The following is a 25,112-nucleotide window of genomic DNA, read 5'->3' as shown; positions in this document are numbered from 1 at the left end:
GCGATCAACTAAGGCGAGCTCCTCCGCTGTCTGGAAACCCAAATCCAACCACCACTTACCTGATATTTGGAGCCTTAACCAATTCAAAGAAAAATGCCTTGGATCTGATCTCTTCGCCGCCATCGCGATCATTTATTGAAGGGGGGAGGAGGGTCGAATCGATAGCTTGTTTGGTTCACAAGGTGTGCTTTGCTTCTTCAATTTTCTAGCTCATCCCTTTTCTGATTCAGGTGAGTAATTACTCTGTTCATCTTGTTTGAATGCTATATTATGTTCTGGGCCTTTTTGTTAATTGTAGTTGGTTGTAGTTTGAAAATGGATGTTAACCCTCGAGTATTCTAATGATGATGATTGGTAAATGTCTTGATGGTAACAAGTTTAATTCAAGAGGCCTGTTTCATGGTATCCCTCACTCAACCGCGGATTTGAATATGCTAATATTTCTTGTTGATTGCCCCTTCATCATTGTTAACTGAGTTTTTCTCGTTGATGTGTCTGAGTATGTGGTTTGAATATTATTTCTTACGGTTAAGGGAACATCAACTGTTGGTGGAAGTATTTATTTTATTTTTTTTCTTGGTTTGAATGAAGAAAAATGAGATAAGCATACCCTGTATTGTTATTCATGATCCCTTGATGTGTATTAATTTCTAGATAAGAATGACTCTATCAGGTTCAGTTGGAGTTCTTTTGGTTGGTATGGATGCTATTCACTTGATTCTCTGAATTTTAAAATAAAATGTCCTACTGCCCTTAATTATGTAGTTATGTTTTCAGAAAAATGGGCTGAAATTCTTTGTGAATCTCATGTTTAAATGTTAGAGAAGCTTTAGAATAAGAAATATTGTGCACGACTGTGGCTACTGCTCTTGTGTCGATCAATCTAATTGAAGTGAGACAGATCTCTTTTCCCTGTCATTTCTTTTGTTTGGAAGTAGCTTGTAGGAAGTTATTATTTGTTATTCTCTTTCACTTACTTAAAGATGAAGTTCTTACTTGTTACATGTTTCGTATGGTGTCACAATTGTTACATCTCTTCTTATCTCAAGCATTGAGTTAAGTTCTGAAGACAATAATGAATGGACTGTTCAGGTGAGATTATCTTGAAGCTTATCATATTTGTTTAATTTTATTTAAATAAATTATTTTAGGAAAGAAGGAGATCAGATGACTACTCTATTCGATATTATCGACATGAGTACTGTCTGATTTCAAGGCGGGATTAGAAATATTATCTTGTGTATTATGATATCAGATGATTACTTTAGCATCATCTGATTTCATCCCCATATTGGGGTGGTGTTTGTGGTTGGGCATTGAAGTGTTTGATATTGTTTTTGCTTTATTAGGCTATCCAGCGGCTGGTCTGGACTAATTTATGTTATTTATCATTTTATGATTGTTATAGGTTGTGTATTTTTTAATTGAAAATTCTTCTTTGCTTAATACTTGTTTCATTTTTATAATAATTGATTGAAAATTTGAGATTATCTGGTATCCTTTTTCCTCTCTCTTTGGTTAGACTAACACAGTCTTATAGATTTCTGTTAAATTTCTTTAGATACTAGAATCCCCTCTCATTGCGAGGGCGATGAAGGCGCTAGCCCAAGCCCATCCTTAGGGGACTTGCTCAGTCCAAGTAGCATACCCCTCCTTTGTATATAGGAGACTTGTCCAGTCTCATTCTCTTGCTTAACCTCCTCTTTGTGTGTCGTTTGGTTTTGGGAGAACACCCTACTCGGCTTGGCAGCATACCCCTACCCTTATGGGTATTGGGTTGCACATTTGTTGCACCCTACGGCTAGGTAGCTGTCCGGCCCGGCTGGGTGTTTCACCTTTGCCAAATATGCACAAGGTCTCTTATTCCTTTTAGACCCGCCCGGTCTCATTCTCTTGCTAAACCTCATCTTTGTGCGCCGTTTGGTTTTGGGAGAACATCCTACTCGGCTTGGCTTCATACCCCTACCCTTATGGGTATTGGGTCGCACATTTGTTGCACCCTAGGGCTAGGTAGCTGTCCGGCCCGGTTGGGTGTTTTACCTTTGCCAAATATGCACAGGGTCTCTTATTCCTTTTTACGTCATTTGTGTCTCGGAGACAAGCCTTGTCTCCTGTAGAGAGTTTCTCCTTTAGGAGGCTTACCTAGCCTCATGTTAGAATAACCCTTCCTCCTGGCGAGTCTTTGACTCATTTTTACCCCTTTTCTTGGTAGTGTTTTTAGTGAGTCTCTGACTCATTTGTGCTTTTTTTTTTTTAGTGTGTTAGTTAGTAGTTCGCCTTTAGATTTGTTGTCATTCATCCTTGTTTGAGACTAACTCAGTCATATAGAGCCTTCCCTGCTTGGGATCTTAGATTGTTTTCTCTGTTCTTGGGACACTTCTTTACGTGTTGTGGTTTGTCTCTTTGAGACGCTAGTTGCTTATCCGGGGTTTCCCCTTTTGCTTTAGGGCTTTGCCCTAGTTTGTGGTATTACTTGCGTGTTCCCTTTAAGATTGAAAACATTTAAAGGTCTTGAGCATTGGAAAAGCTTCAAAATCCAAAAACATTAGAAATTTAAATCTCAAAAACATTTGAAAACTTTAAAAATATCAAAAACATTTGAAAATATAAAAAACCTTAAAAAATCTTAAGTGTTGAGTGTTTCTTTTAGAAGCGTATTAGGCGAGTTCGATTTTCGAACTACGTTGGCTTGATCCTCTCTCACGAGGTACGTAGTGCAGCTCGGGATCTTCATCCCAAGTCCAGCCAAACTTTGTAAATAAAAATGCTTTAACCCTTCAACTTTAAAACCTTGTTTTTAACAAAAATCTTTCTCTAGAGTTAGGAGTTTGTCCTAGATAGAGAGTTTTAGAGTTAGGAGTTCGTCTTTGATTTGTTGTGTGCTTGTTTGTGTTTGTTTTAGAGTTAGGGGTTTGTCCTAGCTAGGAGTGCCTCCGTCCGGTTAGTTGGCGATTCACATCGCCGACTGATGACTAGGTCTTGGATACGTTAGCAATCCTATTGTTTTCCTTAGGGCACACAGCCTAGTTACACATAGGTTGTAGGAACCACCTGCATTAGCTTAGGGCTAACCTGCATTTAGTTAGGGCATATAGGGTGTCCTAAAATTCACAATTCACTGGAATTTAAATAATCGTACAATAAACTTTAATAATTGGTCCGGTCTTTTAGATCGAGTTTAGGATAGAGGTCTAGGTGTCTCAGGCATCCTAGTTTAGAATAGGCGCGAAGAACTACGTTGCCTTGATTCTCGTGGAGGCGGGGATACGTAGGCTTCTTTGGATGAATATCAGACCATCCGAGGACTCGGGCTAATAATTTAGAGTCTTAGGATTTGTTGTGTTGTTATATTGTGTATTTTGTTGTGTTTTCTTACTTTCTTGTGCAGACCCTATACCTTTAGCTGTAGCATGCATGCGTTCGTCCACCAGAACTTAGACACCTGTTAGGCCTGTCACTCATAACCTAGTTGTCATTAGGTGACATTTATTTCGGTTCTTTTGTGTGTGCTTATTTTCATCTCTGAGACATGCATGATTAGATAGACGTTTTCTCGGAGATGTGTGTTCCCATTTCATATGATTTTCGCCCAAAACTCTTCGAGGTTAATGATAAATGGCATAAGAGACCAAGTGTTCGCACTCGGGCGAATTGGGGGCGCTCTTCGGACCTTCTCCATTCGTCATCAGGCACGGACCTTCTGTATCTCTGGTTATCCATTGCAAACAGAGCATTTGTTTTGGTTCCATGGCGTGTCCATGGATGGCGACTCTGAGTTATATTTTCAGATATATCTTGGTTTCGAGCTCTGGCTCCGGATCAGGATGTATCTTTCTTTTTATGTCGCCACTCATGCTATGCTGTGAGGGTGGCATCCGTTTCGAGAGTTCCCTGGTAGAGCTCTCCTTCACATTGTGGAGATCTTAGAGGATTGCAGGAGGGATCTCGCGTCCCTCGGCACCGTCCTCAGGATCGGGGTCCACAATACCCATTTCGTTAATACATAATTATCTAATTAATTGGACCAACTGCCCTCTGTCCGGCATTTTTAAGAATTCTACTGTGGATATGCGTATCCTTAGCTGCAATTGTCTGCCTCATGGGTGCTTTCCAGCTTTAGGTTCTCCCCATTTTTTTTTCATCAATCAATCAATTAATATTTTTGTAACTTCCATCTCAAATATAGGAATGGTTATCATTGACACTAATTTAAAGAGCAGATAATCAAACATTGTGCCCGCTAAAAATATCCTAAATGACCTGATACAGGAGAATATTTGTGAGTAAAGACTAATAAATTTTGTGCCAGTTAAATCAAAACCCTGGCAACTGAAGTAATGTTTTTTTTCTTTTTTCTGTTTCCTTTGTGCGTATCTCTGCATGTGCGTGTGCGGTGTGCTTGCGCATTGCTGTAATAGTTGCAACCACACAACACAAGTAACAGGCTAGTCATTACTCAGTACATTGTAGAATGCTTGAGCGAATATTGGGTTTATCTGTCATTTTTAATAGCATTAACTTGTTCTTTTGTTTTTCAGTCTTTCCTAATGTTTCTCTGTTAATCAACGTATGCTAAGTTGATCCTTTCACAATTTTGTTCTATGTATAAAGAGCTTATAGTACTTTCATCTTATAGGAATCACTGGTGAATTTGCAAGTCATTCACTTTTTGTGGGTGAAATAAGTGTTTATAGGTATTGTTTCAAATGTTTGAAAATTATGTTGTTTCCAAACTGGATATCATCATGTATTCTATATTCATACCGTTAGGATTTGGACAACAAGGGATGACAATTATATGCTTGATTTTCATTCTTGCTCTAGGTTTAAGAAGAGCATATGGAGGAAAACAATGCCTAAGGGCCTGAAAATTAAAAAGTTGATTGAAGGCCCTGATGGGGCACTTATTCATGACAACTCTTATGTTGGGGAAGATGCATGGGATGATGATTCCGAGCCGGCTCAGGAAAATGTAACAAAAATCATTGATAGTGATACAGGATTAAGTCCGGAACAGAAAAAAGAGTTGAAGGGAGACTTGGGTATCACAGGTTGGTTTTTGTTCATTTTGTTTGGACTCTTGTAGCCGTTGATGATATTTACGTACAGAAAATAAATAAATAATGTGGTTTGATTTAAGGGCTGGTTTTAATTTTTTTGATGAGTTGCATATTTTTATACAGGCTACTTTGGGCATTGGTTCCTCACGTGATCATTGTGCATAAACTTTCAAGAATTTCTTAAGAAGCCTTATTGACTTTGAATTCTTCTGGTGATTTTCAGAGGTTTCTATAGCAGTGTAAACTTTATGATGCAACATAAAAGGTTGTGTAAATGAATGACTTATAAATGAATGATTTTGAACTCTTCTGAACTTTGTTCCACAGGTGTGGGGGTATTTCTTTCGGTTCTTCCTCCGAACTACCCGCCACTCTTCTCTTCTTCCCCACCTTCTTGAGCTTTTGAATTTCTTTGTGCAAGGACATTTGCTCTCCCATATATTATGCCTGTGTCCTTTTAGTTGCTGCTATGTGCCCCCCTCTCCCAACTGACACATGTCCACTTTTATTTGCCTCCTTTACTGTTTTTCCCTGTCTTCCTTGCTGGCCATCCCCCCTTGTACAGGTGTTCCTACCTTGCAGTACCTTTTTGCCCCATTTTTTAAATGAATGACTTGGTTTTCATGCCTCAATCTTCCCACTTCTGTCTCAATGCTAGTTTTCGTTCCTGGCTGGACCGTTTGAGGGGCTGCTCTTTCACGCCATGTCATCTTCTGGGAGCCCTATCTGGTGCTCTCTTTCTGGGAACCCACCTTGTGGCCCACTGATTTTGCTTCTAGACCGTTCATTGATCTTGAAGTGGGGTCTGTAGCTTATCACCAGTCTTCAGACATTGGTTCTTCTGAAGACCATTGCTACTCTTACTACTACGCCTTTCTACTGTAGTGGGCTCAAATGGCCATGGGTGATGGTCATTCTGGAGGGGATCTACAGCAGGCTCAAAATCATTTATATTTTACACAAAATCAAGATAATTAAAAAAATCATTATATTTAATCAGCATTGAAATTGCTTATCAATTTCCACTTAGTGCCGTATATAAAATTTTAGCAAGGAAAAAAATACAAATTGTAAAAATTGGTTAATTCAAAGCTGTATTTAGTGTAGTCATGGTAATGATGGGAGCAAGAGGAGTTAGGAAGTAGGGGCGACAACGACATGGTACAATCTTCCCAAAAGATTTGGAAGGACCAAACAACCAAAAAATAGAAGATCAACAAACAACTTTAAAAGTTCACAGAAGATAATGCCTGGAAGATCAACAGATCAACATTGTGTGATGTTGAAAATCGAGGGTTCTTTATCCTCTTAAAACAGGATCAAACATGATGTGCAACTAACAAAAGGATGGGATACTAGAAGTACAAAACAAAAAAAAGTAAGAACACAAGATTTACGGGGTTCGATAGTGTGCCTACATCTGCGGGAGAAGAGAGTTTCACTATTTAGGTTAGGGTTACAAAATTCGCTTTTCTTTACTCTTGGCCAAGAAACACACTAAAACCTTACATCCCGTAACCCTAATATGTGCAAGAATTCAAGTCATCTGCACAACAAGTGATGTCCCATAAAAATGTCCAAGAAAGATGTTATTTGCCTCTTTATTATTAGGGTTTCACCCAAACCCAATACATAATTAATGTCCATAAAGGTGCTTTTTAAATTCCGTAAGTGACCATCCTACAACCTAGACAAAACACGTATCCTTTGGTTCTAAGTAACTTTGAACATGGGCACCTTTGCAACAAACAATTATCTTTAATTAACCACACATCTAACTCAATGTAATGTCCTCAGTCTGTGGCGGTTATGAGCAAAGGAATGCTATACAACTGAATGTCACGTGGAAGTGAGTGTGAAAAATAAGTAAAATAATATTTAACAGCCATGGTTCTTAAATATTTATCATGCTATCTCAACATCATGGAATATGTAAATAGAATGTTTATATAATTTTTTGTATGTTACACATCACATGATTAGGGTTCTCCTGTGATCCTGCATTCATGGAGTTCCTCCTATGTAGAAAATTACTGATTTGTTATCTTTCTGAATTCATGCTTTGTTTATTCTCTTGTACGACCATTGGAATTTGCCTCATGTTTTTAGTTTTACCATAATGCCATCCATGCTTGTACGACAGGTGAAGTTTCAGAGAGTGGAGAAACATGGCGAGAAAGGCTTCAAATTTGGAAAGAAATTCTGGAAAAGGATAAGCTGGTTGAGCAAATGGACTCTTTAAATGCTAAATATGTGGTTGATTTTGATATGCAAGAAGTTGAGAAGAGTCTCCGTAAAGAAGTGGAGGAAAAAGCATTGGAGACACAAGGTGGCAGGGCATTGTGGATTTCTAAGAGATGGTGGCGCTATCGACCAAAATTGCCTTACACTTATTTTCTCCATAAACTTGATTGTTCTGAGGTGAGATTTTGTTCCTTCAACTTTTTCTTGTTTTTTCTTTTTCTTTTACTTCATATACATGCCCATGCTGTAAAACTTTTGTTGCTAGCTCTAGCATTATTTGTGTCTAGTTCTCCAACTTTTTTTTTTTGAATGTACTAGTTCTCCAACGCTATCGGACAATTATCTGAATGCTATGAAGTATACACTATAGTTGAATCACCATTCAAAAAAAAAAAAACTATATTTGATTTTTTTTCTCATTTCTGGGTGAACAATAAGAAGCCTAGGTCTATTGCACGCGAGCTTGGAGTTATACACACACGTGTATCTGCGACACACATGTATAACATGTGTATCTGCTACACACGTATATTTATATATACCATTATACATTTATAGGTATGCACACATAATTATATATACATGTGTTTGGCAAGTACACCTCTATACTGTATAAATCCAAGTGTACTTGCTACACACATATACACACGTAAATATGTATATATGCACATATATATATATATATATATATATATATATATATATATATAGAGAGAGAGAGAGAGAGAGAGAGAGAGAGAGAGAGAGAGAGAGAGAGAGAGAGAGAGAAAACGGTTCCTACACATATGTGTAGATAAGTTATCTACACACTAGCTTAAAATACAGTGGGGGCCCACATTGTTTGGGTGATCCAAACCATTCATTTTTAAGGCCCTCACATAGATAGGGTGTCCAATAAAAATCAGATCCATAGGATCATCCTAACCATTCGAACTGTGGAGGCAAAAAATGGACTAATTTGTGAAGATTTAAAGACATCCATTTTACCTCCACAAATCGTAGGGTTGGGATGATCCTATGGATCTGATTTTTTGTAGACACCCTATCTATGTGAGGGCCTTTAAAATGGATGGCTTGGATCACCCAAACAATTTGGGCCCCCACTGTATTTTAAGCTAGTGTGTAGAGAACTCTCTACACATATGTGTAGGAACCGTTTTCTCATATATATATATATATATATATATATATTTATAATTTTCATGTCTCTATATACATATAAACATACTACAATATATGTGTGTGTACCAAGTGAACTTGGATTTCACAAATAAAAAAAAAGAAAAAAAAGAAAGTAAACTTGGATTTCCACAGTATACAAACACAAACACACACACACACACACACACACACACTTGCTACATATTTACATGCGCACATCTGTATATATACATGAGTAATTAGAATTTTCATGTCTATATATACATATAAACATACAAATACATATGTATAGTTTGAAATGGTGCATGTGTGCATCCATGTCTTACATCTACAAAATATGTATACAATATAAATATTTTTTTAATTTTTTGAAAGAGCCTTGCTTGGTTTTATGCATATTTGCACTGTATGTACTTAAACTATCAAAATTTATGCAGATGGACCACACGAATCAATATATTTAGATTTTTGAGTTGGCAATTTGATCTCAATAAATATTTATGTGAACAATGCTATACATTTATTGAGTCTGTGCATGCATGTATCTGTACGCGTCTGGGCACATTCTATCTTGACCGTGCATCCTTTGCATATTCTTGTACATTATGCTGAACACAAGAATCAATATATTTATATTTTTGAGTTGGAAATTTGATCTCAATATTTATTTGAAGTTGTGAACAATGCTATGCATTTGTGAGTCTGCACATGCATGTATCTGTACGCTTCTGGGCACATTCTTTCTTGACCAAGCATCCTTTGAATATTCTTGTACATTATGCTACAACCAAGGGCTACACATTCGAACAATTCTTATTTCCATTGTTTCTTCTTTGAACAGGTTGCAGCTGTTGTCTTTTCAGAAGACTTGAAGAAATTGTATATAACAATGAAAGAAGGCTTCCCTTTAGAATATGTTGTAAGTTTGATATCCACACATTTCATGCTATTACTTTGTGGCATGTTCTGCCTCTATTAATGCCTGAAGCTACTTGTCTTTTTTAGGTTGATATTCCTCTTGATCCTTACTTGTTTGAGATTATCAACACTTCTGGGGTTGAGGTGGACCTCCTTCAGAAACGACAGATACATTACTTTCTCAAAGTGGTGGTTGCATTAGCTCCTGGAATATTGCTTTTATGGCTTATTAGGGAATCCGTGATGCTTTTACACATCACGTCTCACCGCTATTTATATAAAAAATATAACCAACTTTTTGATATGGCTTATGCAGAAAACTTTATACTGGTAAGACTTCATAATTTGCACAGTCAACCCAATTTGGTCTTATCAGGCACGGGATATTATTTTAGTTTTTAAAATGATGTGTTGCTCATTCACACATTTTTATTTGTACTTATACAGCCAGTGGGAGTTTCTGATGATACAAAATCAATGTATAAAGAAGTCATACTAGGAGGTGATGTTTGGGATCTTCTGGATGAGCTGATGATTTATATGGGAAACCCCATGCAATATTATGAAAAGCAAGTCCAATTTGTTCGGGTACTTAACCTTTCTACCAGTATATTTGTATCTAAGTTGTATTTACATTGTCTATACACAGTCACATACATGCACATAAGGAGATGCATTAAATATATATCTATGTTTTGTTCTTTCTGTATATGTCTATAACATGAGTTGTCGGTGTTTTCTTGGACGACAGGGTGTTCTTCTCTCTGGGCCACCGGGAACAGGCAAAACACTATTTGCGCGAACTCTTGCTAAGGAAAGTGGGATGCCTTTTGTCTTTGCTTCCGGTGCCGAGTTCACTGATAGTGAGAAAAGTGGAGCTGCAAGGATCAATGAAATATTTTCTGTTGCTAGGAGAAATGTAGGAATTTAATCTTTTATTTTGTATTGGGATTTTACATTTCGTTAAAATATAATTTATTTTGAGGATTTTAAATTTGTTATATGAATTCTCTGAAAAATTAAAATCTACACTTTTCTGGAAAGATTAGGCATGTTAACTACTAACCTTCTGGTGCATTCATCACTTTTACATGTCTAATTCAATGCTATGATTTAATCTTTGCTAGTGTTTGTGTTTAATTACTCATGTTCGTATGTTTTAGTCCATTGAATGCTGGAAGTTTTAGTTTACATTCCCAATTCTCTGGATTCTGTTTTATGAAATGAAAGAGAATGAATCAAAATTGCTTTTAAATTTTAGCTTGTAGTTTGAGACATGGTTTTAAATTTCTCCGAAATGATCAAAATGTTTCCATTTCCATCCCCACCGAAATGAAATCTACATGAATTCCTTCCACGTCATTATTTCCCCAAAATTTCCATCTAAATTCTCGAAATTCGACCGAAACAGACAGTTGGAATGACAGAAAAAATGTATAGATGTTTTGATTTGCATTTCATTTCATTAATGTAGATAGGAAACATCATTAAACTGCGCAAAAAAGTAACCGTATCTTATGCATGGTATGTTAGATTGGCATGAGACCAATATTACCTTGTAACTCTATGTGGTATTGACATAGAGTTGGGGTCCTTAGAGGGGAGACATGCCGTTGTACTTTCTTATATTTCATTACATTGTACTTCTTTATTGACTTTACTGTTCTAAACATGCATGACAACACATGTAACTGGATTTTCGATATATTAAGCCATTATGGATGGCTTTCTTACTTATGTGATGATTTCTTGTGCTTATTCTAGCACTTCCTAAAGTTTCATCTTAAAATTTTCATCTTTTGCATATGTTTGTATACGTTTCCGTGCTTTTGCAAGATTTCTACCTAACTTTCCACTGAATGCTAGTGTGTGCATGGGTGCGAACACAAGGGATCGTATGGTTTTTGGCTTTGAAACCCACAAACTCCCTCTCATCTCCTCTCTCTCTCTCTCTCTCTCTCTCTACTTCTATTCTTTCCCTTTTTCATTTGTTTACATGGCTAATTCACAACTTGGTATCAAAGCTTCATGATCTAGAGGACTCCTACTCCCCTTTCTATGAGCGTTTAACCTCCAATCTTAGGGCCGTGCGATTGACGTCGGCAATCGTACAACCACACCTAAATTCTTGACTATATATACATATGACTATTATCTGATTTATGAGTACTTTTTTGGTGATTGTTTGAAGTTGTTTTAATAATTATAGGCTCTCGCCATTCAAAAATAAAATAAAATTGTAGGCACTTGTAAATCAGTCATCTTTTAGTGGTTGTTCTCTTCAAACCTTGCGGGTAATGCACCTTGATAACTTTATTTGGCTCTCTGTTTTTAATAAATAGTAAGGAATACCATGCCCCTGGCAATGGCCGATATAGGCACTGATGGTTCATTTCTGAATATTCTAGTGCGTGTGTGCATGCGTGTCGGAATATATATATATATATATATATATATATATATATATATATATATGAGTTAAGTGAAGCTACACATATGTGTAGCTAACTTAGCGACACCAACGGCTTAAAATACAGTGGGCCTACATTGTTTGGGTGATCCAAACCGTTCATTTGATAGGCCCTCACATTGATAGGGTGTGCCCAAAAAATCAGCTCCATTGGATGATCCCAACCCTTCAAACTGTGGAGGCAAAAATGGACAGATTTGTGAAGGTTTTTACATGTCCATTTTTGCCTCTACAAATCGTAGGGTTGGGATGATCCTATGGAGCTAATTTTTTGGGAACACCCTATCTATGTGAGGGCCCATCAAATGAATGGTTTGCATCACCCAAACAATGTGGGGCCCACTGTAGTTTAAGCCGTCGGTGTAGCTAAGTTAGCTACACATATGTGTAGCTACACTTTTCTCTCTCTCTCTCTCTCTCTCTCTCTCTCTCTCTATATATATATATATATATATATATATATATATATATATATATATATATATATAGATGACCACAAAAAATGTGGGACCCAAGTGATTTGGCACTCGAGCGTACCTAAGGTTAGGTACACTCGAGCGTACAATCCTTTTCCTCACATATATATATATATATATATATATATATATATATATATATATATATATATATATATATATATATATATATAAACCATTCATTTGCAAGGCCCCATCATAGATAGGGTGTGTACCAAAAATCAGCTTCATAGGATCATCCTAACCCATCCATTTGTTGAGGTTAAAATGGACAGATAGTGTTTGTCCACAAATCTGCCCATTTTGCCCTTCAGTTTTGGAGGGGTTAGGATGATTCAATGGAGCTGATTTTTGGTACACACCCTATCTATGACGGGGCCTTGCAAATGAATGGTTTAGATGACCACAAAAAATGTGGGACCCATGAGATTTGGCACTCGAGCGTACCTAAGGTTAGGTACACTCGAGCGTACAATCCTTTTCCTCTATATATATATATATATATATATATATATATATATATATATTCAAATTTGGAAGTTCCACTGCTTATTCCATGGTTTAGTTGTTGATGCAACCACTTGTAGGAAGGTATGCACAGTTTTGCCATTTCAGTTCTTTTCATTATTATTAAAAATTATGCATATATTCACTTTGCAGGCTCCTTCATTTGTGTTTGTGGATGAAATTGATGCTATTGCTGGAAGACATGCTAAAAAGGATCCCCGAAGACGAGCAACTTTTGAAGCTCTCATTTCACAACTTGATGGAGAGTATGCCCTTTTTACGTGTTGTTGTTCCAATTTTGAAGTATTTTAATCAACATGTCAGACAGTATAAAAAAATGAAGTGCCCGATTAATATGTAAATCACACCATTTCATAGATATTTCATTGAAAGAATATACATACATGAGTCTACTAGTTCTCATATTTGTTTTGACTGTCATTGCTTTATGTTCAAACTATCTTTTTTGTTTGTTAAATTTTTTTTTCCGGGATCTTGGTTGTTATAATGATTCTCTGGCAATAGTTTCCAGAATCCGCTCTTTCTATACAACGATAGGACTTTTAATGATTATGATGAAGCCTGAAAAAAACACCATTTTGTAGATGAACTGCAATCTTAACTAAGAAGTGGTAGTTCTTGAGTGTTTTCTTTCTGCTTTCCCTGCCTGGGTGTATTTGGATTGCCTCCTTACGTAGGAATAAGGAAAAAGGAAGTATTTGGATTTTATATTTTGGATAAATGATCTATTAAAAAAAAAATATTTTGAATAAATGAATCTTTGGCTACCTGGGCATAGATATGATATTTTTCTCACTATAATTACTGTAGTGGAATGGTGGTTGTTTTTTCTTGCAGTGCCACATTTCCTTTTGATGAACTTATCTCAAGTTGTCTTCTTATTGTATTATTTACCTTGGAAGCTTACTATTATATTAACGAAATGGCATTTCTCTTAAATGTTTGTCTATAACATGATTCTAGTAACCTGTAGTTTTTTATATTTAATTTATGTAAATTTTATGTGGGTCTTATGTGAATGAGCCTGTAAAAGGGAGGTTGATAAAGTATCTTTCTGACATTTCTGTTTTCTCAGCCTCCCGACTATACTTTCAACTTCTATGAGGCTATTTGTGTATCATATTTTGCTCGCTCTCGCTCTCTCTCTCTCTCTCTCTCTCTCTCTCTCTCTCTCTCTCTCTCTCTCTCTCTCTCACACACACACACACACACACACACACACACACGCACACACACACACACATACACACGCACGCACGCACGCACGCACACACGCACGCACGCACGCACGCACTATTTAGTTTAATATGTTGATATATCCTCACATTCATTGTTTATTATGTGAAGGAAAGAGAAAATTGGAGTTGATCGATTTTCTCTGAGACAAGCTGTAATATTCATCTGTGCAACTAATCGGCCAGATGAATTAGACCCAGATTTTGTTCGTTCTGGACGCATTGATCGTCGATTATACATTGGATTACCCGATGCAAAGCAGCGGGTACAAATTTTTGGTGTTCACAGTGCAGGAAAGCCACTTTCGGGGGATGTGGACTTCGAAAAGGTGCCTTTTTGCAATTTTTTATTTCTTATCTCCTTCCAAGTTTATTTGTAGTGAGAAGATGAGTTTTTTTTTTTTTTTTTTTTGAATGGTAAAAAAATATCACAGATACCGTTAAAGGGGGGGATTTTATCCGTTTAAGAGGGTGGGGGGATATCATTTGCCTATAACATATTACTATGAAAATCATAACAATGCCTTCTCAGGGCTCCCAGGTGACAAGTTGATAAAGCTATAACTATTTCCACATTGTTTCCAATTATCAATTTGATGTATTAATAATTCTTTTTTACAAGATCTAATTATCAATTATATGGATTAATAATACTTTCTTTCAAGATCTTTAGGCTAGTTATTAGCCTTTTAATGAATGCCAGAGGACTTTGCATGCAATTTCCTAGGTGTCCAGTTTTGCTGTATTAGTCTAGCTCTCTTTTTTAATCATATAAGGGCATAATATTTTGTCACTTGTAAAAGTCAGGTTGTAATTATTTTCTTAATAAAAAGCAAAGTGAGAGTCAGCTGATATTCTCTATTCAGTATTCACTAGTATTTTTTAACTTGTCTCCATTCATTTTCCTCTCCTTCAACTGGTTGTTGACCAAACCTAATCCAATATCTCATTCATCTCTTCCATGGGCAACTCAAGGGAGCAACAACACTTTCAGGCAATCATTCAGAGAGGCAATGAAGAGAGCACCCATGACACCTGATTTCGTCAGCCTTATGACGGACATATTAATGCTAAACACGGCACTATTTGCTAGCTCCTGATTTTTTAGTTAATTACTGTGATTTTTTTAGGGCAGATCATTGGATTTTTTGAATCCCCAAAACAAGCTGCAAAATCCAAAGTTGGCACGGACTTGTAATTTTCGATTTGAGCTATTATTGCTTGAAGCTTTTATTTTACTATGCTTCACACTTTTTTAGGTCTCTTTTTGGGAGGAATTCAATGTTACACCTTTCCTTCGTTCCATCAAGGGTTTTGATTTCGGTTAATGTTTATACGTTTACTGCCACCTTGCTTGTTTTCTGTTTTTTCTGATGGATCTCAACTTCTAGGGATTTGACGTTTTCTGATGCACAATAATGCATATCACTAGGTGTTTGGTGTTGTTAAATCATTGTGGATATCTGTCTTGCTTATGTGATGGTTTCTAAGTGTGTATTTGTGCTTATTCTAGCATTTCTTGAAGTTCCATTGTAAATTTCTATCATTTGCATACATTTTCACACGTTTCCGTGATTTTACAAGATTTCCACCAAAATTTCCAACCGAAATCAAAATGTTTCCATTTTCGTGGCAACATAAATCGAAATTTAAAACCATGGGTTGGGTTCCTTGTGGTTGGGGATGAGTGGTCATAATTTGTACTCATTGATGTCATTGACTCGTTGCATACTTGTATCCCACATTTTTACTCACTTTATTTGTATTTGTTGTTGTATTTTTTTTTGAAATGGTGTATTTGTTGTTGTATTGTAAATAGAATTAATGAATTGAGTGACTTTTTCATATATTTTGTGTTTATTTGAAGATATATATATATATATATATATATATATATATATATATATTTATTTATTTATGCAGTTGTATAACATTTTGTGTTTAGAATGAACCTTACTGTTTTAGACAAGCATGACAATCCTTGTCACTAGGTGCTCTATCTTCTTAAGCCATTATGGATGTTTTTTAGACAAGCAGGACAATCCTTGTCACTAGATGTTCTATCTTCTTAAGCCATTATGGATGTTTGTCTTAGTTATGTGATGCTTTGTATGTGTGTATTTGTGCTCATTCTAGCACTTCATGATGTTTACTCTTAAATTTTCATTGTTCTTGTTAACTTACCAACTTCTCCAACAGCTTAAGCTGTTGGAGAAAGGCGTTATTTATCTTTTATACTTTAACACTCCCCCGCACGTGTGGCCCACTTGGCAAAACACGTGGCACATGTGGTCCTACTTTGGGCTGACCATCGCATGTGGATTTTTTGCTATCCGGGAGGTTTGAACTCAAACCTTTGGCTCTGATACCATGTTAACCTACCAACTTCTCCAACAGCTTAAGCTGTTGGAGAACGGCGTTATTTATCTTCTATACTTTAACAGTTCTCATGGACTTTCATAAGCTTTCATTATTTTTACAGGATTTCCAAGGACTTCCATGGAGCACTACTTCCGTTGGGATTGAAGCCCATACCGAAACCGATGTTTGAAACCTTGGCTATAACTAATAGCAGTCACCAACCAAAATAATAGCAACAACTCTTCCCAGTTAAAGGGGATGCAACAAATATACCTATTTCTTCATTATCATCCTAAGTATTGTCCAAAGGAAACCTAGATTTGAATAAATCACAGTCTGCAGAAAACATGTCAAACATACCTTAAGTATGGTTGGCTAAAAATGTCTTATATTATACGAACTCCTCAAGCAAGGTTTCCATGTAAATGAAATTGGGTCCATAAATTCCTTAGCCATACAACCAAGTGAAAACCCCTCCAATTTCCCCTTCTCTTGACTAGCAAGTGAAGCTATAAGGTTACCAATGATTAGCTCAGAAGAGTACAAAAAGATCTCTTGTTCCCTTCACCTATTGTAGGACCACGTAATAATAGGCAGAGAGATGTTTGTGGGATGTGAATTGGTCACATTTTGATATTCAAGCCCCATGACTTATTAAATAATGGTATGATCCAAAAGTTTGTTGGAGTTCCACTAACAAGTGACCCTTTATTAATACCTGAAATACGATCAGAAATACCCTTATTGATATTTGATAAAGCCACCGTTCACCCACATAAACACACGATGCGCCATATTTACATCATAACATACTTATCCGAATGTTATGATAATATCCTCAACTTTGTATGTGCTTATTTAATTTTGGTCAGTGTTTAGCACGTCTCTGACATAGACAATATCATGTCATTTTGTTACTGGATTATTTTTACTTTTTGTATTTTTTTTTTGAATGGTTTTACTTTTTGTAGTTTACAATTCAAAAGCCTCATTTTGGTTTCTTTCTCTCACTTTGACAGGGACAGTGTCATGTTGTTTACATCTAGTGATTTCTTTTCATTGTGTCACTATGGATTATGTTTACTTTTGTAGTTTACCATTCAAAAACCTCATTGTGGTTTCCTTCTCTCTCACTTTGACAGCTTGTCTTTCGGACCGTTGGTTATTCAGGAGCAGATGTCCGAAATCTTGTCAACGAAGCAGGCATAATGTCTGTAAGTTAATCTTTTTTGTTCTTTTGTCAGGGAATGATTTTATATTAATTTGACTAGAGGTCTCACTTTCGCTATTTGGTGCGTGCAATATATATATTTTTTTCCTGATATGGTAGCGTCAATTTTATATTTCTTCTTCTTCTCATGTTATATGTTTTAGTTATCTAATTAGTTGATTTTGTGCACAAATACCCAATCCCCCAATTCCCTTGTAATTTTATTTCATAATGGCTTGTATGGTCATACCCATCGAGTTGGTAGTCCACTTAATTTTTTTTTGGAATATATTACTATTTCTTGTTAGTGCATTCACCATAATTGTTTTGAGTTTCAACTTGCAAGTTGGATCTCTTAGATTGAATACTTTAGATAATGCTCGGGAGTCACTGGATGGGTAACATAGGAAAATATATATTATGTTCCTTGCCCTAACATCCATTTTAAGTAGCACAGGCTGGTTTACACCATGGCTGTTTTTGAAATTGGAACTCTATAACAGCATATACTAGTGTTATTCAATGAAATGACATTCTTAAAGTTTCCTTGAAGTACATGATTATCAATTTATCATGGTGGAAGATAGTCTGGAATTAAGGATTCCGTCAAGAATTTGAATGGAAGAAGGATAAAGCACCAAACGTGTGCCAACCTTAGTTATTTATTCTGTTCTGATGGGCATTTTGTTTTGTTTATTGGAATGGAACGTTCTGTTTTTTCATCCATTCCGGTGGTCGTTCCAGAAAAGGAACTATGACTGGGGAAGTTTTTTTAGAGACATATTACTACTTAAATCATCTGCTATAAGGATGAAATTGACTCTTGATAAGCCTAATTAATATCAAATTCAGAGCTAAACGTCAATAACACTCACAATTCATCATTGGGATTGCCAAATATAAATGGGGAATAGGGTTTTAGGGAAGAAAATAATTTTTGCAAAGTGTAAAAATGAGGGGTTTTAATGTGTTTTTAGCCTTCCAATATGTGCAAGTCCTTTCTCCTTCCCACATCTACTGGGTTGGGTCTTTCCCGTGAGGGTGGACATATACTACCCCTAGGCCCACTCACAGTATACCAACTGTAGATGATATCCCCTTAATTAGGGGCGGAGAATTCCAAATGGTGGGAGCCTCATGCACCGGGCCTCCCTTTTTTGGATTTTTGATATGCAAAAAGAAATAACTTTGGCTCTGTTTGGTTGCGGGCATTTAGATAAAAGACGGGAATATGTTTGGAATTTTGAAATGCCAAACCCATTTGGTTGCCATTTGCATTTCATTGGCATGTTTGACCACCGGGCTTGTCGGGTGCTTGTCTGCCCACGTGGACACCCAACCAAAGCCAAATGGCAATCCACATATTTGGAGTTTTTTTGCTGGAATATCAAGATCCCTAGCATGTAGAAATGACGGAGACGTGCTACGAGAGTTTTTTCTACACATGTTCCGAACAAATTCCGGCAACCAAACGTCCAAAGTGGATCATATGCCACCCAAATGCCTGAGCAGAGCCTTGTAACCAAACAACCCTTGGACGAAGTTCCAAAAATCTCCCCCTTGACTGCCGGGCTTTGGAAATGCCGTTTGACTTCTAGTCTTCTCCCATCACACCCAAGCTCCTGCAACCAAACAGAGCCTTTGTGCAGTACTAGGGAAGTTGTTGGTCATTCATTTTTCATACATTTATATGGGTTCTTAATTCTGTGAAAGTGAAGAGTAACCTTGGTTATTCCACTATAATAGTTCTAATGCACTTAACAGTGATTTCTCTAATGTTTTAATCAACTGTAATTCATTTACTACTTTTAGGTAAGGAAAGGACACTCTATGATCACCCAACAAGACCTCATTGATGTGCTCGATAAACAGTTGCTTGAGGGCATGGGCGTATTGCTTACGGAGGAAGAGCAACAAAAGTGTGAACAGAGTGTATGTATTAGGTCCACCCAGATTTTGTTTAAATGGTATTTCTCAATGTGTCAGCTGTCCTATGATAATTAAAATTTCGGTGGAAATTTCAGTGTAAATCTGTTTAAAATTTTGGCATAAATCTCGGCTTCGGTCCCGGCCGAAATCCGAAATTTCAGAGGAAATTTTGGTATTTTGGCCGAAATTTGAAACCATGATGATAATTGATTCATCCTCAGGCTTTGTTGTTCATATAACAGGTGTCCTTTGAGAAGAAGAAGTTGTTGGCTGTTCATGAGGCTGGTCATATATTATTAGCTCACTTGTTCCCTCGATTTGATTGGCATGCATTTTCTCAGCTGCTGCCTGGTGGCAAGGTATGGTTCTGACCTTGGAGTTTGAATAGTCCTATTGAGTTTTAATGGAACAGCTGTTGAATGCCCAGGAAAAATTTCTCTTAAGAGTAATTATTTTTGGGTTTATACCAGGGAAAAAATGGTAAAAATAAATTAATTTACAAATATAAAACATCAATTATATACACTTTTTAAATTCGGAATTAGGGTTAGCCGGTTAGGTAAAAGGTTTTAGGATGTTTGAGAGATTTTTAGAGTGAATGAGAAGTTCAAGGTATTTTTTAAAGTCAACTCTCCAATTTATCGCGATAATTCACGATAAAATCACGAGAAATTCAATTTCCCGCGAGAAAATGTTTATTTATTTTTATCGTTTAATGAAAATATCCCGATTTTCTCGAGAGAAATTTTGTTTCTCGCCAATATTTGTGACATGGCTTATATGTTCCTCATTTTGCACTCTTATGTTAGACATCTGTTGTCTACTTGGCCTCCTAATGGATTTTTTTTTTGCAACAAGATCAGGAAACTGCAATATCCGTTTTTTATCCTCGAGAAGATATGGTAGATCAAGGGTATACTACCTTTGGATACATGAAAATGCAAATGGTAGTAGCGCATGGTGGACGTTGCGCTGAACGTGTTGTCTTTGGAGATGACATTACTGATGGAGGACGGGATGATCTTGAAAGAATTTCAAAAGTGAGTGACCACAAATAAAGTTATTTCTAAATAAACGCCCATCTTAGAAGTTGCGTAGTTTTTTTTTCTGTTAGAGTTGATTTATGTCTGTTGAATTGAATAGCCTTTACTTTTTACCCAATACATGTTATTTCCTATTATCTTTAATGGTTGCTGCTACTTTTGGTGTGGTATGGAACCCATTTTGGTACATCTCTAATGGGGCGTGTCCGGTAGACTGTATTTATATGAGCATTTTTATCCTGTGAGTTTTTATAGGAACTTACATGATTTTATGTATCTTCAAAGTGCAAATATAGCGTCATATTCAACCAAAAAGGCAGGTTAGGTATCCCTTAGTGGCCCAAAAATGCACTTACACATTACATGTGCATGCGAGATATGTAATGCCCATCATTTTGGTAAATTCTTTGGATCGTGGGGGGTTTTGATGGTTGGAATAAATGCTTTGTGAGGATATTTACCTCATAGAGTAATCAGAGAGGATGGCTATGCACTTACATCGTATAGCATATTTATGATCGAGCCTATGCTAGCCAGTATTCACTTTTTTTTAACCCAGAATTTATCTAGGAGCCTGGTGAGGCACCTGAAATTTCATTGGCGGAGATAAAGAAGTCCAAGAGGAGGAAATGAAACCTTGCCTCTAAAACCCATACAAAATACTCTATAGTCGCATTCTGTAGCCATTACGGATCAGTGTGATACTCAACATTATATATTGGATCAAGCAAATATGCATTGCTCTGCGGTCTATGATGGCTAAGATCTACTTGCTTTATCTGATCTTCTTTCCTTCATGGATTGCTTCCAATTGCTACTAAGGATTGATGCTGATGCTCAATGGTATGTGTTGGATCAAGCAAGGGTGTGTACTTCTTTGCCATGTGGCATCAATTCCCGTGTGAGATCTTTGCGAGCCTTGGACTAGTTTAGCACCTTGTCTTTTTTTTTTTGTACCTGTGATGAAACCATTTATTATCTCATTTCTTTTCTATTAAACACCAAATAACCATTCATTAGTTTCTTTATTAATTAGATATTAGTTTTGGAGCATTTCAGACTCGTAGCCCTTTTTCGTTTCTTATACTATTTTTTTTGGAATTGACCATTCATATAGGCCTCAAAGTTCTCACATTTCCTTCATACAGCATATTTCATTTTGTTTATTTATTTAATTATGGGCAAGTTTGTGTAAAAAATAAAAAAAAATGTCTTGCCAGAGCTAGAAGGAATAGAGAAAGAGAAAAAATTATGACCTAAGTATATCATGCCATACCACCATTTTTAAACAAGAAACTCCAAAATTGGCTAAGGAGTTAGCCTTATCATTTTATTTGCCGTTAATATGAGATAAAAATCACACAAATTGCAACAAAATGTCGAGCTCTCTAAAATAATGTTTGAACCTCCATGGAGGGGTGGATTCCTCTTTGTAATGGATAGCAGTGAGGGAGTTGCCTTCAATTCAAATCTGAGTATGACCTAATTGGAGGGCAAGCCTAATCCCACTCGACACTACCCAACTACCTCACTCACGTCATTGCCAACAGAAGGGCCTGCATGAGCCAAATTAATCCTTCCCCATTAGTGTTGGAAAAAGAACCTCCCACTCAGCCTAAAATAACTGCAGATTAGATAGTAATTGCAGTGGGAGATGTTGCTATTACAAAATTAAAAGAAAGTGATTAGTTAAAAAACTTTCTTACCTTTCTCATCTTATCTCCCCTTCTCCTTTTCTTCTCCTTGAACTTAGCTTTTTTTTTTTTCTCTCTCTCAAAAGATCTGGTCCCTTCTCTAGGATGATCCTTTTTTTTTTCTATTTATAGAATTTTTTCTTGGGCCCTTGGCAACTGCCGCTACACCCTTTACTTTTGTCTCCATGTTCCTCAATTTTTCCTTTAATGGGAAGTTACAAAGCTTTTTTTTTTTTTAAATGAAGATGATTTATTTCTTTCCCCTGCAAAAGCTTCATTAAAATTTTCTACTTTTTGTTCAATTTAGGAACTCCCTTTCTTAACTTAGGTAGTATTTTTTTCCTTTAAATTAAAGCCTTTTTATATTTTTCTTTTCCTCTTTTTTCTTTTTCTTGAATTTAGGAATCTCCTTTTTAACTTAGACATACCGTGTGATCAATTTTCTTTTTACCAAGGATTTTTTTTACTTTTGCCTTTTTTGGTAAAATTAGCCTCATAGAGGAACTGAACTCGGCAACGAGTTCGTCTTCAACCAGGGGTGAATGATGCTCGTATGAGCCATGACCTACTAAGGATTCTTTTTTTCCATTTCAAAAAAAATAAAAAATGAATTGGTCTTTTCATATTTCATTACTAAAGGTTTAAAATGGGACTCAAAACCCACAGAACTTAGGTTTGGAATTTATTTTGTTGGTGAAAAGGTCTTTTCCTTGGCTTGCAACCTCGAAAATGTGGACTAAGATTCGAGCCCTTGGTTGGATCTAACTACTTTCCCTTCAAATAGGGTTTTCAATCATCTTTTTTCTCTCTGCTCTTGAACCTGGGACCATCTATTGTTGTTTGTATGGATTTATTCTTTCTTAATCGCTTATTTTCACCCTAAATATATTCTGTGCGTAGTTTTGAGATTGTTTCTTGCCCTAATAGTCAGATTATTTAAATTTGTGATTGTTTGGATCCGTTCCAACAGTCACCTTGAACTGTTTAGCATGTGAAACCATTCCCATGACTGCATCAAGACTATCTTTAACTGATTTTTTTTGGGGAACTTTAACAGCCTAAGAAGTTCAAAAAGAGATTGTGCTAATATCAAAATAAAGGGATACAGGTCTTAGTTTCTTATAATACACATCTATATTCAACTTAACATGCCACAATACAATTAGTGTTCCATATATTTCCATATAATTTTTGCGATGCATAATAGCTATATTTATAACTTTTTTTGAATTTACAAGATTGGCATATTTGTTGAGGTTTAATATGTATGCTTCCTACCAAAATTACATAATTTTTTGCTTTTGAATCAAGGTATTATCATCTATGTGACCCACTTATGAGAGTCTTCGCTACAGATTGCTAGAGAGATGGTAATTAGCCCTAAAAATTCAAGGTTAGGTCTCACCACCTTGATAAAAAGAGTTGGGATGTTGGATCGACCAGATAGTACAGATGGGGAGTTGATAAAATATAAGGTATCACTTTCACTTTCTCCAATAACATCATGCGTTCCAAATTTTGTGTTAATTTTTTTTAACTCATGTCTTTCCAAAAACTGTTTGTATTTCATATTCTTCATTAACTGATTCTTATTCTTAATTTTGTTAGTGGGACGACCCGCACGTGATTCCTGCTGATATGACTGTTGAGGTGTCTGAACTATTTACTCGGGAATTAACAAGGGTGATTATATGGCTTCCTCTTGTTTGATCTTTTTACTAGACAAAGTATGACGAATATTGATAATAATAATTATAGTGTATTCTAAATGATTTTAGCTAGATGTTTCTTGGATTAAGAGACTTCACACGTATGGTCATTATCATAAGTTGATCAATCAAAGTTCTCGCCCTCGTATTTTTTATTGTGACTTGAGATGAATGATTGACCTGGTAATTAATTTTACCATAAGCTTTTATTGGGGTGATTAGCTATAAACTCTTATTTTTTATAATTAGATATTCATTTTGTATGTCCATTAGCGACGTGAAATATTTTGCTATTGTTGTACCATTCAAAAAAACATATTTTGCTATTGTTTTGATGATAAAATGGTAATTATTTTTCCCATTCATGTACAATGTCTTTACATTATATAAATTCCTTGTATATTTGTTGGAATTTGAATATAGTAATTGTCATACCTTGCTAAGATGCTTATCGCAACCTCTTTTGATTGGATTAGATATCTGAAATGACAAAAGTGCCTCCCTATTGTATTTCAATAAGGGCCCGTTTGGATACCTCATATTTTGTATTTGGATTTGGAATTGAGTTTTGAATACAAAATGAGTAGATCCGCCAGCTCTTCTTGAGGGAGAGAGAGATAGGGAAGGGGGTACTTCCTAGTGGAGGGGAGAGGTTGAGGAGCAAAGATGGTGAAGGAAACTGCCAGATTTGTGGATTTTCAATTACTTATTTCCACAGCATATTTGGAAATCTGATTTTTTTCCACTGTCAGTCACTGATTTGGAAATCCAAGGATTTGATCCAGATCTAAATCACGACACAAAAAGGGCTGCAAATGTGAGAAATCCAAATCAAAATCTTCTCGGCATCCAAACTGCCCTAAATGTTCGTAAATGTTGTGAGACCATGTAGAAATTTAGACGTGCTATTGAGGTCATCTAGGCAATACACCAAGTAACCACTAAATCCTCCTAGATTTGAAAGTCTTAACTTGCCCTAACCAGCAAAACTGTACCAGGTGATGAAAAAGAAAACTAATAAAATGGAAAAAAAGCAAAATATGCAAACATTGATGCACGAGTGTTTTGCCTATT

At 36.2% G+C, this 25,112-nt stretch overlaps 1 protein-coding gene across 3 annotated transcripts in view; it reads left to right on the top strand.

Annotated features, from left to right (window-relative positions):
* The window catches only part of FTSH12 (FTSH protease 12), a 43,893-nt gene that overhangs the window by 12,641 nt on the left and 6,140 nt on the right, over positions 1 to 25,112 (top strand). For 2 of the 3 annotated variants that reach the window (XM_077364870.1, XM_077364871.1), the window contains exons 3-16: positions 4,825 to 5,051; positions 7,204 to 7,481; positions 9,307 to 9,384; positions 9,471 to 9,713; positions 9,831 to 9,971; positions 10,135 to 10,302; positions 12,990 to 13,102; positions 14,205 to 14,421; positions 17,596 to 17,667; positions 19,476 to 19,595; positions 19,835 to 19,951; positions 20,456 to 20,632; positions 23,685 to 23,804; positions 23,938 to 24,012. In XM_077364870.1, coding sequence (XP_077220985.1) covers positions 4,825 to 5,051; positions 7,204 to 7,481; positions 9,307 to 9,384; positions 9,471 to 9,713; positions 9,831 to 9,971; positions 10,135 to 10,302; positions 12,990 to 13,102; positions 14,205 to 14,421; positions 17,596 to 17,667; positions 19,476 to 19,595; positions 19,835 to 19,951; positions 20,456 to 20,632; positions 23,685 to 23,804; positions 23,938 to 24,012 — 2,146 coding nt within the window. Of the gene's footprint in view, positions 1 to 1,064; positions 1,093 to 4,636; positions 4,695 to 4,824; positions 5,052 to 7,203; positions 7,482 to 9,306; positions 9,385 to 9,470; positions 9,714 to 9,830; positions 9,972 to 10,134; positions 10,303 to 12,989; positions 13,103 to 14,204; positions 14,422 to 17,595; positions 17,668 to 19,475; positions 19,596 to 19,834; positions 19,952 to 20,455; positions 20,633 to 23,684; positions 23,805 to 23,937; positions 24,013 to 25,112 lie in introns of those variants that run through there. The other variant, XM_077364872.1, reaches the window with a different exon arrangement.

The sequence above is a fragment of the Tasmannia lanceolata genome, unplaced genomic scaffold (genome assembly GCF_043159265.1).
Source record: "Tasmannia lanceolata isolate RefF3 unplaced genomic scaffold, GAP_Taslan_0.1 ptg000020l, whole genome shotgun sequence".
NCBI lineage: Eukaryota > Viridiplantae > Streptophyta > Magnoliopsida > Canellales > Winteraceae > Tasmannia > Tasmannia lanceolata.
The sequence above is the reverse complement of the archived record's forward strand: the minus strand, read 5'-3'. Positions and strand labels throughout refer to the sequence as shown.